The sequence below is a fragment of the Amblyraja radiata genome, chromosome 2 (assembly GCF_010909765.2).
Source record: "Amblyraja radiata isolate CabotCenter1 chromosome 2, sAmbRad1.1.pri, whole genome shotgun sequence".
In the NCBI taxonomy this organism is placed as follows: Eukaryota; Metazoa; Chordata; class Chondrichthyes; order Rajiformes; family Rajidae; genus Amblyraja; species Amblyraja radiata.
In genome coordinates this window covers 73,087,781-73,100,001 of record NC_045957.1, presented here as the reverse complement: position 1 = coordinate 73,100,001, position 12,221 = coordinate 73,087,781, and the positions used below count along the sequence as shown (strand labels likewise).

Here is a 12,221-nt window from a genome sequence, read left to right as displayed (position 1 = left end):
CCGCCAACAGTTCTCGGTTGCCAATGTCATAATTCCTCTCAGCAGGGGTCAGGCGTCGGGAGAAGAAGGCGCATGGATGGAGCTTCTGGTCCCCGGCAGCCCGCTGGGACAGAACAGCTCCCACCCCCACGTCGGAGGCGTCCACCTCCACCACGAACTGTCTCTCTGAGTCCGGAACTTGGAGGATGGGGGCTGATGTAAACCGTGTCTTGAGTGTCTGAAAAACTTCGTCGGCCGCGGCAAACCACCGGAACGGAACCTTGGAGGAGGTGAGTGCCGTGAGGGGTGCGGCCACAGTACTGTAGCCACGGATGAACCGTCGGTAAAAATTGGCGAACCCCAGGAACCTTTGGAGCTGCTTGCGGGAGTCAGGAACAGGCCAGGTGGTGACAGCAGAGACCTTGGCGGGGTCCATCTTGTTGTTCCCTTGGCCAACGATGTATCCTAGGAAGGAGACTGACGGGGAGTGAAACTCGCACTTCTCAGCTTTAACGAAGAGCGAGTTCTCCAGGAGCCGATGTAGAACTGCCTGGACGTGGTGTACGTGTTCCTCCTTGGTCCGTGAAAAGATGAGGATGTCATCAATATAGACGAACACGTACTTGTTCAACATGTCTCTGAGAACGTCATTGACCAAAGCCTGGAAGACGGCCGGGGCGTTGGTGAGGCCAAAGGGCATCACCAGGTATTCATAATGTCCCGTGGGAGTGTTGAAGGCGGTCTTCCACTCATCTCCCTCTTTGATGCGGACCAAGTGGTAGGCGTTGCGTAGATCCAACTTCGAAAAGATGGTGGCCCCCTCCAGGAGCTCGAAAGCAGAGGAGATGAGTGGGAGAGGGTAGCGATTCTTCACCGTGATGCCGTTGAGCCCCCGGTAATCTATGCAGGGATGCAGAGATTTGTCCTTCTTCTCCACGAAGAACCCAGCCCCAGCAGGAGACAAGGAGGGACGGATGAGACCAACAGCCAAGGAGTCGTTTATGTATTTCTCCATGGCGCCTCTCTCAGGGGCGGACAGGGAGTAAAGGCGACCCCTAGGAGGAGCGGAACCAGGCAGGAGGTCTATGGCGCAGTCATAGGGCCGATGAGGAGGAAGGGAGGTGGCCCTAGACTTGCTAAAAACCTCCCCAAAGTCATGGTACTCGGCTGGGACCCCCGTCAGATCTGGAGCAGAACTGGAGCAGGTGGCCGGTTGAGGAGCTGAGGCTTGCTTCAGGCACACTTAGTGGCAGGAAGGGCTCCAACCCAAGATGACCCCCGTCCTCCAGTCGATGTTGGGATTGTGTCGCCGAAGCCAGGGGTAACCCAGGATGAGGGGAAGACGGGGAGACTGCAGGATGTGGAACTGGATGGTCTCATGGTGATTACCAGACAGGAGCATGCGCACTGGGACCGTCTGGTGAGAAACAGTCCCCAGGAGATGGCCGTCGAGGGCGTTGGCGGGAACAGGTTCAGGCAGGGGAACACAACTGATGCCAAGCTGGCGGGCTAGTTCCTTGTCCATAAGATTAATGTCACAACCAGAGTCTATGAAGGTGGCGAGGGTGTGAGAACCATCAGACAACAGCAGACGGGCATGACAAAGAGGGCGTCGGGCAGAGGAAAGTTCAGAGGTTCGACTCACCAGTAATTCCTCCGCTACTGGTGAGTCTGGCCTTTTACTGGACACTTGGAGATGTAATGACCCGCCAGGCCACAGTAGAGACAGAGGTTCCCCCGACGCCGACGTTCCCGTTCCTCGGGGGTGAGACTGGTGCGACCCACCTGCATGGGTTCGGGTTGCCTCGACGGTTGCCCCGACGAGGGTAGTCCAGTCTCCGGAGGAAAACGAGCTTGGGTGAATAGCTGGCGGTCCGCCTGTCCCTGTCGCCTCTCCCGACGTCTCGCCAGGATGCGTCGGTCCAGACGGGTCGTTAGCTCGATAAGCCCATCCAGAGAAGAAGGAAGGTCGTGGGACACCAACTCATCCTTGATATAGTCATTCAAGCCCAGCAAGAAAGCGTCACACTGGGCCGGGACGTTCTAATCACTCTGACGGGCCCTGGTGCGAAAGTCGATGGTGAAGTCAGCGACGTTCTGGTTCCCCTGGCTCAACCCCAGCAGACCTCCCGCAGCGTCCGGACCCATCGAAACCTCACCGAACACCTTGCGAAGCTCAGTGGCGAAGGCTTGAAAAGTGGAGCAAGCCGACTTGCGGCGCTCCCATTCAGCCGTTCCCCACAGCCGAGCTCTGCCAGTCAGGTGATTAATGGTAAACGCCACTCTCGCCACTTCCTGGGCGAAGGTGTAGGGCTGTAGGGCGAAGAGAATGGAACAGTTTGTGATGAATGGGTTGCAGCCCTCCGGGTCTCCAGGGTAGCGCTCCGGGGTTCCCACCCGGGGCTCAGGGGATGGTCCTGGCGGACCGGGAGCTGGTGCTGTCGGAGCCGGAGGCAAAGCATGGGGTGTAGCCTGGGCGAGGGTGGTCGTTAGCTGTTGGACCTGGGTGGCTAGTGCAACCAATGCTTGCTCCTGGTTTGACACAGCCTGTCGAACCTCGGAGTTGGAGGCAGTGAGCATAGCTTCGTGCTGCAGGAGCGTGTGCTCAATCCTCTCGAAGCGGTTTGACGGAGTCGTTGTGTGCGCTGAGTCCATTGTTGGCCAGATTGTACTGTAACGGGTATAGCTTGGACCCAATAGCAGCACAGAATCAGGCAGGTATAGTTGGTAACAAACTTTATTACGATACTGTAACAGAGTAGTAACACAGGAATGGGTACACCGTACTCACACAGAGGCTCAGGATTGAGCGAGGGTTCCGAAGAGGGGCAGGCAGGAGACGTAGTCGGGGTAGCAGAAGGTCCGGTAACCAGGAGATTCAACACACGATGCAAACAAACCAGCGAGGGACAGACGAAAGGAGAGTCGAAGCCAGGCAGGAAGTCGGGAAATCGCTGGAGAGTCTTGCATGAATGCTGAGAGCAATCTGGCACTGTGTGAGCGTTGAGGAGAGTCTATATACCGGGTTAATTGGTGATCAGAGGCAACTGAGTGCAACAGGTGAGGAGAGTTGGGCTGATGAGAGGGGAGTGGCAGGCAGGCAGGTTAGGAGAAGGAGGGACCGGTGGAAAAGTACTGGGAGGTGAAGTGGATGAGAATGAGGAGAGGGCAGACTGACAGTTTCCTTGCTTCCCGAATAACGTACTCACTTTAGAACTGGTAAAACAAAGATTTACTACTTGAATCCTGGGAAGAGAAGATTGTACTTTGAGGAAAACCTGAATAAGATTGGCTTATGTTCACATAAATTTAGAAGAATGAGAGATAATTTCATCTAAACATTTAAATTTTGCAAAGGACTAAACCTGTTAAATATCTACAGGCTGTTTCATCTAGCTGGGGAATCTCTAACTAAAGTTCATAATTTCAGAATAAGAGAGTAATGCAGTCTATGAGATGTGCAGATATTTCATGGTTCTGTACCTAAGTCATGCTCCACCCCAGAGGGCAGTAGATATTCAACTGTTCAGTGAATTTACAGCTGAAATCAGTCAATTTTTAAATACTTAAAGAATCAAGGAAGATGTGCCAAGGTGTCAAAGACCCAAGGTGCCATTCGCCCCATTCCTTCCCTGTTCTCATGTCTTCCAATGTGTTATTAGCTTATCTGATAAAAATGGGTGATATTCAATTTCTGCCCATCTTCCATTGTCTTTAGTTACAAGGAAATGCAGCTCTATCTTACTTTTATATTTATTTTAACACAGGAGACCATTCAACTAATCAGGTCTAATATTACTTTACCCTGTCAAAAAAATCAAAATAATCCCCTTTCTTTAATCCAGAGTTGAATGCAGACAAAGGTGAAGTGTGTAGAGGTCTGCATGCTGGTGAAAACTCTGTTTAATAATTACAAAGGCCTTTAAGGATGCCTTCAGGTGACGGTGAAAATATTCCACTAGGCCGTTTGCTTGCGGGTGGTAGGCCGTTGTGTGATGCAGCTTAGTGCCAAGCAGCCGGGCCATTGCTGACCACAGCTCGGAGGTGAACTGCGCGCCTCTGTCGGAGGAGATGTCCACCGGCACACCAAAACGGGCGATCCAGTGGGCGGTGAGGGCACGTGCACAGGTCGTAGTGGAGGTATCCGAGAGCGGGACGGTTTCCGGACATCTCGTGACTCTGTCCACGAAGAGGTGGGTTGACACCTCTGGATGGAGGCAGCGGTCCCACGATGTCGATGTGGATGTGGTCAAAACGCCGGTGTGGCAGGGCGAAATTCTGCAAGGGCGCCTTGATATGACGTGGAACCTTTGAAGTTTGACAGAGGTTGTGCGCTCGGGCCCGTGGATGGCATTGTTGGTGGTGCGGGACAATGCATCTGCGACCAGGTTGCTCTTGCCCGCGATGTGCTGGACGCAAGTTGTGTAATCAGACATGTCGGCCAAATGACGCTGCTGCCGGGATGACCAGGGATCAGACACCTTTGCAAAGGCAAACGTGGGTGGCTTGTGACCGGTGAAAGCTGTGAAACACCTGCCCTCGAGGATGTAGCGGAAATGCCGGATGGCCAGGTAGAGTGCGAGTAGCTCTTGGTCGAAAGCGCTGTGCTTCTGCTCGGGGGGTGTCAAGTGACAACTGAAAAAGGCGAGAGGCTTCCAGCTTCCATCGATCAGTTGCTCCAGCACTCCACCCACACTGTGCCAGATATGTCCACCGTGAGCGAGGTTGGCGCTTTGGCCCGTGGATGGTCCAGCATAATCGCCTTTGCCAGCGCCTCTTTGGTGTTGTTGAAAGCGGTCGAGGCTTCGTCATCCCAAACAAGCTCTCTCTGTTTGCTGGCCATGGCCTTGAACAGCGGTTGCATGATCCTGGCGGCTGCTGGCAAGAAACGGTGGTAAAAATTTACCATGCCGACAAACTCTTGGAGTCCCTTCACCGTAGACGGTTTGGGAAACTGGCGAATGGCCTCGACCTTGGTCGGGAGCAGGACTGCTCCGTGCTGATTAATGTGGTGGCCAAGGAAACTGATGGAAGGGAAGCCAAACTGACACTTAGCAAGTTGATGGCCAGGCCATGCTCGTTGAGCCGTTGGCAGAGCAGGCGGAGATGTCCGTGGTGCTCCTGGCGAGAGCGGCTGGCGACGAGGATGACGTCAAGATAAATGAACTGGAAATCCAGCCCGCAGCCCAACATGCCCATGAGCCATTGGAAAGCCTGAGCGACGTTCTTGAGGCCAAAAGGCATCAACAGGAACTCAAAGAGCCCGAAAGGGGTGATGATAGTCGTCTATGGGGATGTCGTCCGGATGGACTGGAATTTGATGGTAGCCATGTACCAGGTCGATTTTGGAAAAAATCTTGGCACCGTCCAGATGGGCTGTGAAGTCTTGGATGTGAGGGACAGGGATCGGTCGGCCATTGTGACGTCGTTGAGACGGCGGTAGTCCCCGCAGGGTCTCCAGCCCTCAGACACTTTGGGGACCATGTAAAGCGGGGATGCTCATGGCTGTCTGAATGGCGCACTATGCCCACTTCCTCCATCCTGCAGAACTCATCTTTGGCCAGTTGGAGCTTGTCGGGGGGCAGCCTATGTGTGCATGCATGGAGCGGCGGTCCGATGGTGGGGATATGGTGCTTTACGCCATGCTTGGGGCTGGCCATTGTCAACTGGGGGGGTTAGGATGTCGGGGAAATCGTCCCAGATCCGGGCGTACTCGTTATTGGAGGAGGTCACTAAGCTGAGATGTGGTGCAGTCAAGTTAACGTGGCGCAAGGCGATCGACTCGAACAAGTTAGAATGGACGAGACGCTGTCCCTTCACGTCGACCAGCAGAGAGTGTGTCCGGAGGAAATCGGTGCCCAGCAGCGGTTGGGAGACGTCGGCAATAGTGAAAAGCCAGGTGAAGTGACAGGAGTGAATGGGATCTTGTGGACTCCGTACTTCCTGATGTTGCTGCCGTTGATGGCGGCCAGAGAAGGTCCCCTCTTACCGGAACAAGTGCCAGATGGGGGCAAAACGCTGATCTCTGCTCCCGTGTCCACGAGAAAATGCCGCCCTGAATGACGGTCCCAGATGTAGAGGAGGCGATGCTTCTGGCTAGCCGCAGTAGCCACTACTAGCGGCCAGACGAGGCATTTCCCGGATGTGCGCAGGGTGGTCGGCATCAGTGTGCCTCGGAACCCCACCTTTGGTGGTAGTAGCACCACGTACCTTTGCTGGCATCGCTCGTGGCCGGCTTCATTGCCGTGCCTTCGGTGGATGCTGGGACCGGCCGCTTGACCCGAGGTACTGCGGCCACCGGTCTGATGGTGGCGCCACCTTGCTGTTTGGCCTGCCACAGCACATCCACATGGGCAGCGGCACGGTGGTGGTCGGTGAAAGCTTTGTCTGCGAGGAGCAGGCGAATGTCATCAGGCATCTGTTCGAACAGGAGGCAGGGCTCATGGCCATTCAGCAAGGCGAGCATTTCGTTCATAAGCATGGAGGGCTTGCAGTCGCTGAGGCCATCCATGTGAAGGAGTTTGGTGCCCTGTCGCGTAGCTGAGACCAAAAGTGCACAAAAAGAGCATTTTAATGCCCTTATACTTGCCTGCAGCTGGTGGCTGGCGAAGGTCATCGATTAGGTGCCCGGCGGTGGCCTGGTCCAGTGCACTGATCACGTGGTAGTATTTAGTGGCATTGGTAGTGATCTATTGAATGTGGAACTGGGCTTCAGCCTGTTCAAACCACACATGGGGCTGTGATGTCCAGAAAATGGGCAGTTTGATGGAAACTAGGTTGTCGGCTGCAAACATGCTAAAATCCAAAATAAGCCATTTTGGATCATCGGGGTCACCACTGTAGAGGTCCATGTGTTGGTAAACACTCTGTTGAATAATTAAATGATATAACCCCATCGTTCACTCATGCAAAAACCAATTCAACTCCAACATTCGACCTCCAACTGCCTAACGGCCCACCCCCTGACCGTGTGATTTGTCAGCCCAGATCACACCCAGTCCACATGAGAGTTCGAGCCCGACCATCAAATGTTCGGGAGACAAGTGGCTTGACCACAAGATGGCGCCACAAGTGATGCATTTTGGGAGGTTAAATGCAAATTGAAAGTGTACAGTTAATAGCAAGACCCTAAAGAACAATAATGTATGAAGCAATCTTGGAGTGCAAGTCCATAGTTTCCTGAGAGTGACAACACAATTGGATAAGGCGGTAAAGAAAGCAAATGGATGCTTGCCTGCACTGGTCAGGGCATTGAGTATTAAAAGTTGGGAAGTCATATTGCTGTTGTATAAAACTTTAGTGTGACGTATTTGGAATATTGTGTACAGTTATGGTTGCCATGCCACAGGAAACATTGAAGAGGATTCAGAAGAGGATCACCAGGTTGCTGCCTGGATTGGAGCGTATTAGCTATAAGGAAAGTTTGGACACACTTAGATTGTTTTCTCTGGAGCATCAGAGGCTGGAGGGTGACGATAGAAATATATAAAATCATGAGTAGATAGTCAGTTTCTTTTTCTCAGGGTCAAAATGTCAAATACAATAAGGCATAGCTTTAAGATGAGAGGGGAAAACCTTAAAGGGCTTGTCCCACTTTCACGACCTAATTCACGACCCGTTTATACTCGTGGACATTTTTCATCAGGCTAGAAAAACGCCCCGACCTACTTGATGCCACGAGTACTCACGACTAGCATCACGACGTACCTACGACCTCCTACGACCTCGTGACGACCATGCTGCAAGTATGAGTCAAGGGCAAACTCGTCAGAGGTTGTGAATTAGGTCATGGAAGTGGGACAGGCCCTTAAAGGAGATGTATGGTGCTGGATTTTTAACACAGGGAGTGGGGTTGCCTGAAATATGTTGTTGGGGAGGTGGTAGAAGCAAATACTATAGCGATACTTAAGTGGGGAATAGAGGGATATAGATCATATTGAGGCAGATGGGATTAGCTCAATAGGCATGATGTTTTAGCATAGACAAAGAGTTTGTTCCAATGCTGCACTGTTCTATGTTCTATATTTTGAATCCAATGAATGTGAACCATTGTCTTGTCCAGGAGAATGCAAAGAGCAATGTTAGCTAACTTGCACCAATTGCTCTGTTTCCTTTTCAGTATTGATACTGTTTATATTAACAATGAGAAAACACAAGAAGCAGTCCCTTATTGTTGATGATGAAGAAAACGTCCATGAAAACATTGTGCGATACGATGATGAGGGTGGAGGAGAGGAGGACACGGAGGCCTTTGACATTGCTGCCTTGTGGAATCCCAGGGAAGTTCATCTGACAAAGTCCCGGAGGGACATGCTGCCAGAAATTGAGAGCCTGTCCAGGTATGTGTCGCAGTGCAGAGCAAGCGATGACAATGTCAACAACTACATTCTAGCAAAGCTGCACGATGCCAACACGGACTCCTCTGCACCCCCTTTCGATTCCTTACAGACTTATGCATTTGAGGGGACTGGCTCGGTGGCGGAATCGCTGAGTTCCTTTGAGTCGACCACGACAGACTCCGACCTCAATTACGATTACCTCACAGAGTGGGGGCCTCGGTTCAAGAAACTGGCTGACATGTATGGAGGCCCTGAAAGTGCAGAAGACTCATTGTAGCCAGCGAGTGGGGGGAGGGGGGGAGGGGGGGGTGGGGCTAATGAATCTATGGCAACCTCTGTTCAGCATGGAACTCTTTCCATTTTGGTCAAAAAGCCCCATCGTTGGGTTTGCACTGGGTTTAAGCAAACCACGTAAGAAATACTGAGACTGCAGCCTTGGCGGCACAGACATGCAGAACATGTGACAGTAAGGACGGGAAATAACCTGAATCGCTAAAGTCATTATTTGCCTGTGGGGAAGGACAGAAAATAAAACACATTAAGGTGTCTCAGCCTCTGAGAATAAAAGTGATTACATCTTTCTGCTGTAACACTGAAATCTATTCTAACACTGAGCGACAACCGTTCACTCACCACCCCTCCCCCAGCCTCTTATGCAGATGCATTCTGAAATCGGAATGAAACTGACCTACATTTGAGGCTTGCTTGTTCATTTTGAAAACCCACAGTAAATATCTGTGCAGGAACGTTGCTTATTAATCAGGTCTCCACCGCAGTCGCACTGTAAGCAGGCTTATTTTTTAATTTGGAAGTTTATGCAATGTCATTCTGTGACCCAATGAATTGTTGAGCAATGATCAAGAGTTGTTTAAATACATGTCAAAAAAGGCCAGTGCCCTTATATGTGAAATGAAATCATACAAACTGACAATGTAGCTGTGCATAAATCTGTCTGCAAACCCAGCAACATACAAACTCTCCATCTGAACACACAAAGGATGCTCATAGCCTCATGGAGAGAGTCCCTGCCCCCACCCAATATCTGTACAATGTCAAATAGGAATCTGCAATAGAAGCAAGTCTGAATCTTTTTCTTCTTTAAAACTTGCTTTCCACCCACAGTCAAAGCTTCAGAGTTCGTAATTCTCAGCAGCAGGTCGGAGAATGGAATGGAATCATAAGCCTCAGAGATGTCTATTAAACACCAGCTTAATGATGCTCTGAATTCAAGACACCCAGATCTTGGCTGAATCAAATGGTAGAAAGCAATGGGGATCAGAAAAATACACATTTTAAAATGTATCAGAATAGATTTTATTTAAACATAGGATGCAAAAATAATGACATTTAAATCAGTGTGAAAAATGTAAATCGCATTATTTCCCTGACTGTGCATGCTGTTAAAAGTACAGTATATTGGAATCAGATAACTGTAAATAATAAGCAATGTTTAAATGAATTATTGATTCCACTGTCCCGGATAAAGGAGATGTGTCTAATAGTGGGTACTGGCTTTGAAAATGGCTATTAATCTGTATGATGTGACTGGACCAGGTCACAGTTTGAAAACAGAATGACTTATTCTGGATTTACGGAGCTCATCAGAATTAAGAGATGTTTGGAACTGCTGCCTTTGGTTTTGTGTACTTGCTGTGTAGAGATGGAACTGACTGCTTATTGTGTTTTATCTGTATGGTGACCATTGGATTTCTAAAAGGTACATTGATTTAAAGGGAGAATTGGTGACAACATGCATCTTTAACAACAAAAACTGTATTTTCTTGTTTCTGGAAAGTTTTTGTACATTTGTTAATTTCTTAAAAAAATGAATATTGATGTGCTGCTTGTCAGGACATTAGCAGTTGTTTTAATAAAAGTAAGTGAATCATCAATGATTCTCTATCTGCTCTCCGTGAAAGCCAACAATCTCTTCCATTCAAATCTCAAAGAGTTGAAGCCTTTGTCCTTTTCTAATCAGTCACCTCCCTTTTACACACCCTCCCCCCTTCAGTGGAGCTTGCTATCTTTGGCTGGGCATTATACAAAAGTTGCCATTGTTTAGTCTTCTGCTAAATCTATCTCACCCACACATTGCTGCATTTACCACTGCTTCACCTGGGCCAACTGAGTACAGACAAAGGCTCAGTGATACATGCCTTCATTCCTGTCTTGTCAGTCAAACGCTCCAAAGTAATCTTTTTTTATAACTAATAAGAAGAAAATGATAATGCCACCTTTTTATTAATATCACATACAGTCAATTTCCTGTGTTGCATAGAACAGTCAAAGATTTTAAAGATCACATCCTGGAAACTCCTGGCTAATCTCATGAGGTTGGCAACGCTCCTCCTAGTATTTGCTGCACAAAAGCTCCTGTTGACAATATTATTTTGAAGAGTGAATTCCATATCTGGAACCTAGTCAGAATGACAGCATGGTTCCCTCCTGGCAGGGTGGGCTACAGAGAAGGTACACAAAAATGCTGGAGAAACTCAGCGGGTGCAGCAGCATCTATGGAGCGAAGGAAATAGGCGACGTTTCGGGCCGAAACCCTTCTTCAGACTGATGGGGGGTGGGGGGGAGAAGGAAGGAAAAAGGGAGGAGGAGGAGCCCGAGGGTGGGGGGATGGGAGGGTGGGAGGAGACAGCTCGAGGGTTAAGGAAGGGGAGGAGACTGCAAGGGCTAGCAAAATTGGGAGAATTCAATGTTCACAGAGAAATGCTACAGAGAAGTTTACTACCTCAATTCACTGCTGTTGGAGGCTGAGCAAGTGTGGAGAGAGAGGTGCAGTGGAGTTTAGAGAGGCAGAGGAGATGTCAAGGGTACCCAGGGGAAATTGGGGCAGAGGCAGGCATGTCAGGGAAATATGGGATCAGTTATGGGGAAAACTGGAAAAGGGCAGTTTGAGGTGGAGGGGAAAAGATCAAGGAAATGCTGAAATAGAAACAGGGTGACGCCTGTTTGGTGGTGAGTAGTTGCCCAAAGAGTCGTCCCTTTTTCTGGTCGCCGCTGGATTTTCAACATGTTGAAACCTGCTGTGACTATGACGCCGAAAAAATTGCCGTAAGTGTGACAGGCTTTAGCCTTTCAGAAGGATAACCCTTTATCACAACTGGGAAAGAGATGAGAAACAAATGAATATAGGGTTGGATATAAAAGCAGAGGAGGTCTTCCAGATCGATAACCCCAACAGATACACAAGATAAAATGAATATTGCAGAGTAAGGTTAGGATCGTCATGAGCATAAGCTGTCATCAAGTCAAGTTTATTGTCATAAGCCCAACTGCAGTGAAGTACAGGTGCAGCTTCACAGGCACATAGACTCAGACAACACACAAAATATAAGGTATCTGTGAATTACATGTAAAATTCTGAAAGACAGATAAAATAAAAGACTATCCAAAAAATATATTAGTTGATAAATTAATATAAGAGGAATTAGAGAGCGTGGATAAACTAAGTAAAACAACAACAATGAAATGAAGGAAGTTAGTGTTCAAGAATGACATGGATAGGACAGGTTTGGAGGGATATGGACCAAGCGCCTGCAAGTGGGACTAGTGTAGCTGGGACATTGTTGGCCAGTGTGGGCAAGTTGGGACGAAGGACACTGTATCATTCGATGTCTCTAAGAACACAAACAAAGGAACACAAAAGCTGTGAAGGGCAGAGCTGTAAGAAATGCTCAACTGTATTTACTGAGGAGAAAGACAATAGGATGGAGGAAATTGGAGCAGTCAATGGAAGTATCAAGAGAGTCAGGGTTACCGTCGCGGAAGTACTGAAGGTACTGTCATATTTGAAGGTTGACAAATCTCCGGGGCCTGATCAGATATACCCAAGGACATTGCAGGAAACTAGAGAGGAAATTGAGGGAGCCCTGGTTGAAATGTATGAGTCGT

The 12,221-nt window shown here is 49.4% G+C and overlaps 1 protein-coding gene across 2 annotated transcripts in view; it reads left to right on the top strand.

Moving 5' to 3' along the window:
* LOC116990886 (cadherin-20-like) overlaps window positions 1-10,229 on the top strand; it is a 207,641-nt gene extending 197,412 nt beyond the window's left edge. The window contains exons 12-13 of one of the 2 annotated variants that reach the window (XM_033049008.1): window positions 8,099-8,318; window positions 9,441-10,229. In XM_033049008.1, the coding sequence (XP_032904899.1) occupies window positions 8,099-8,318; window positions 9,441-9,519 (299 nt within the window). In that variant the 3' untranslated portion in view covers window positions 9,520-10,229. Of the gene's footprint in view, window positions 1-8,098 lie in introns of both variants that reach the window. The other variant, XM_033049001.1, reaches the window with a different exon arrangement.
* Window positions 10,230-12,221: the final 1,992 nt, after the last annotated feature.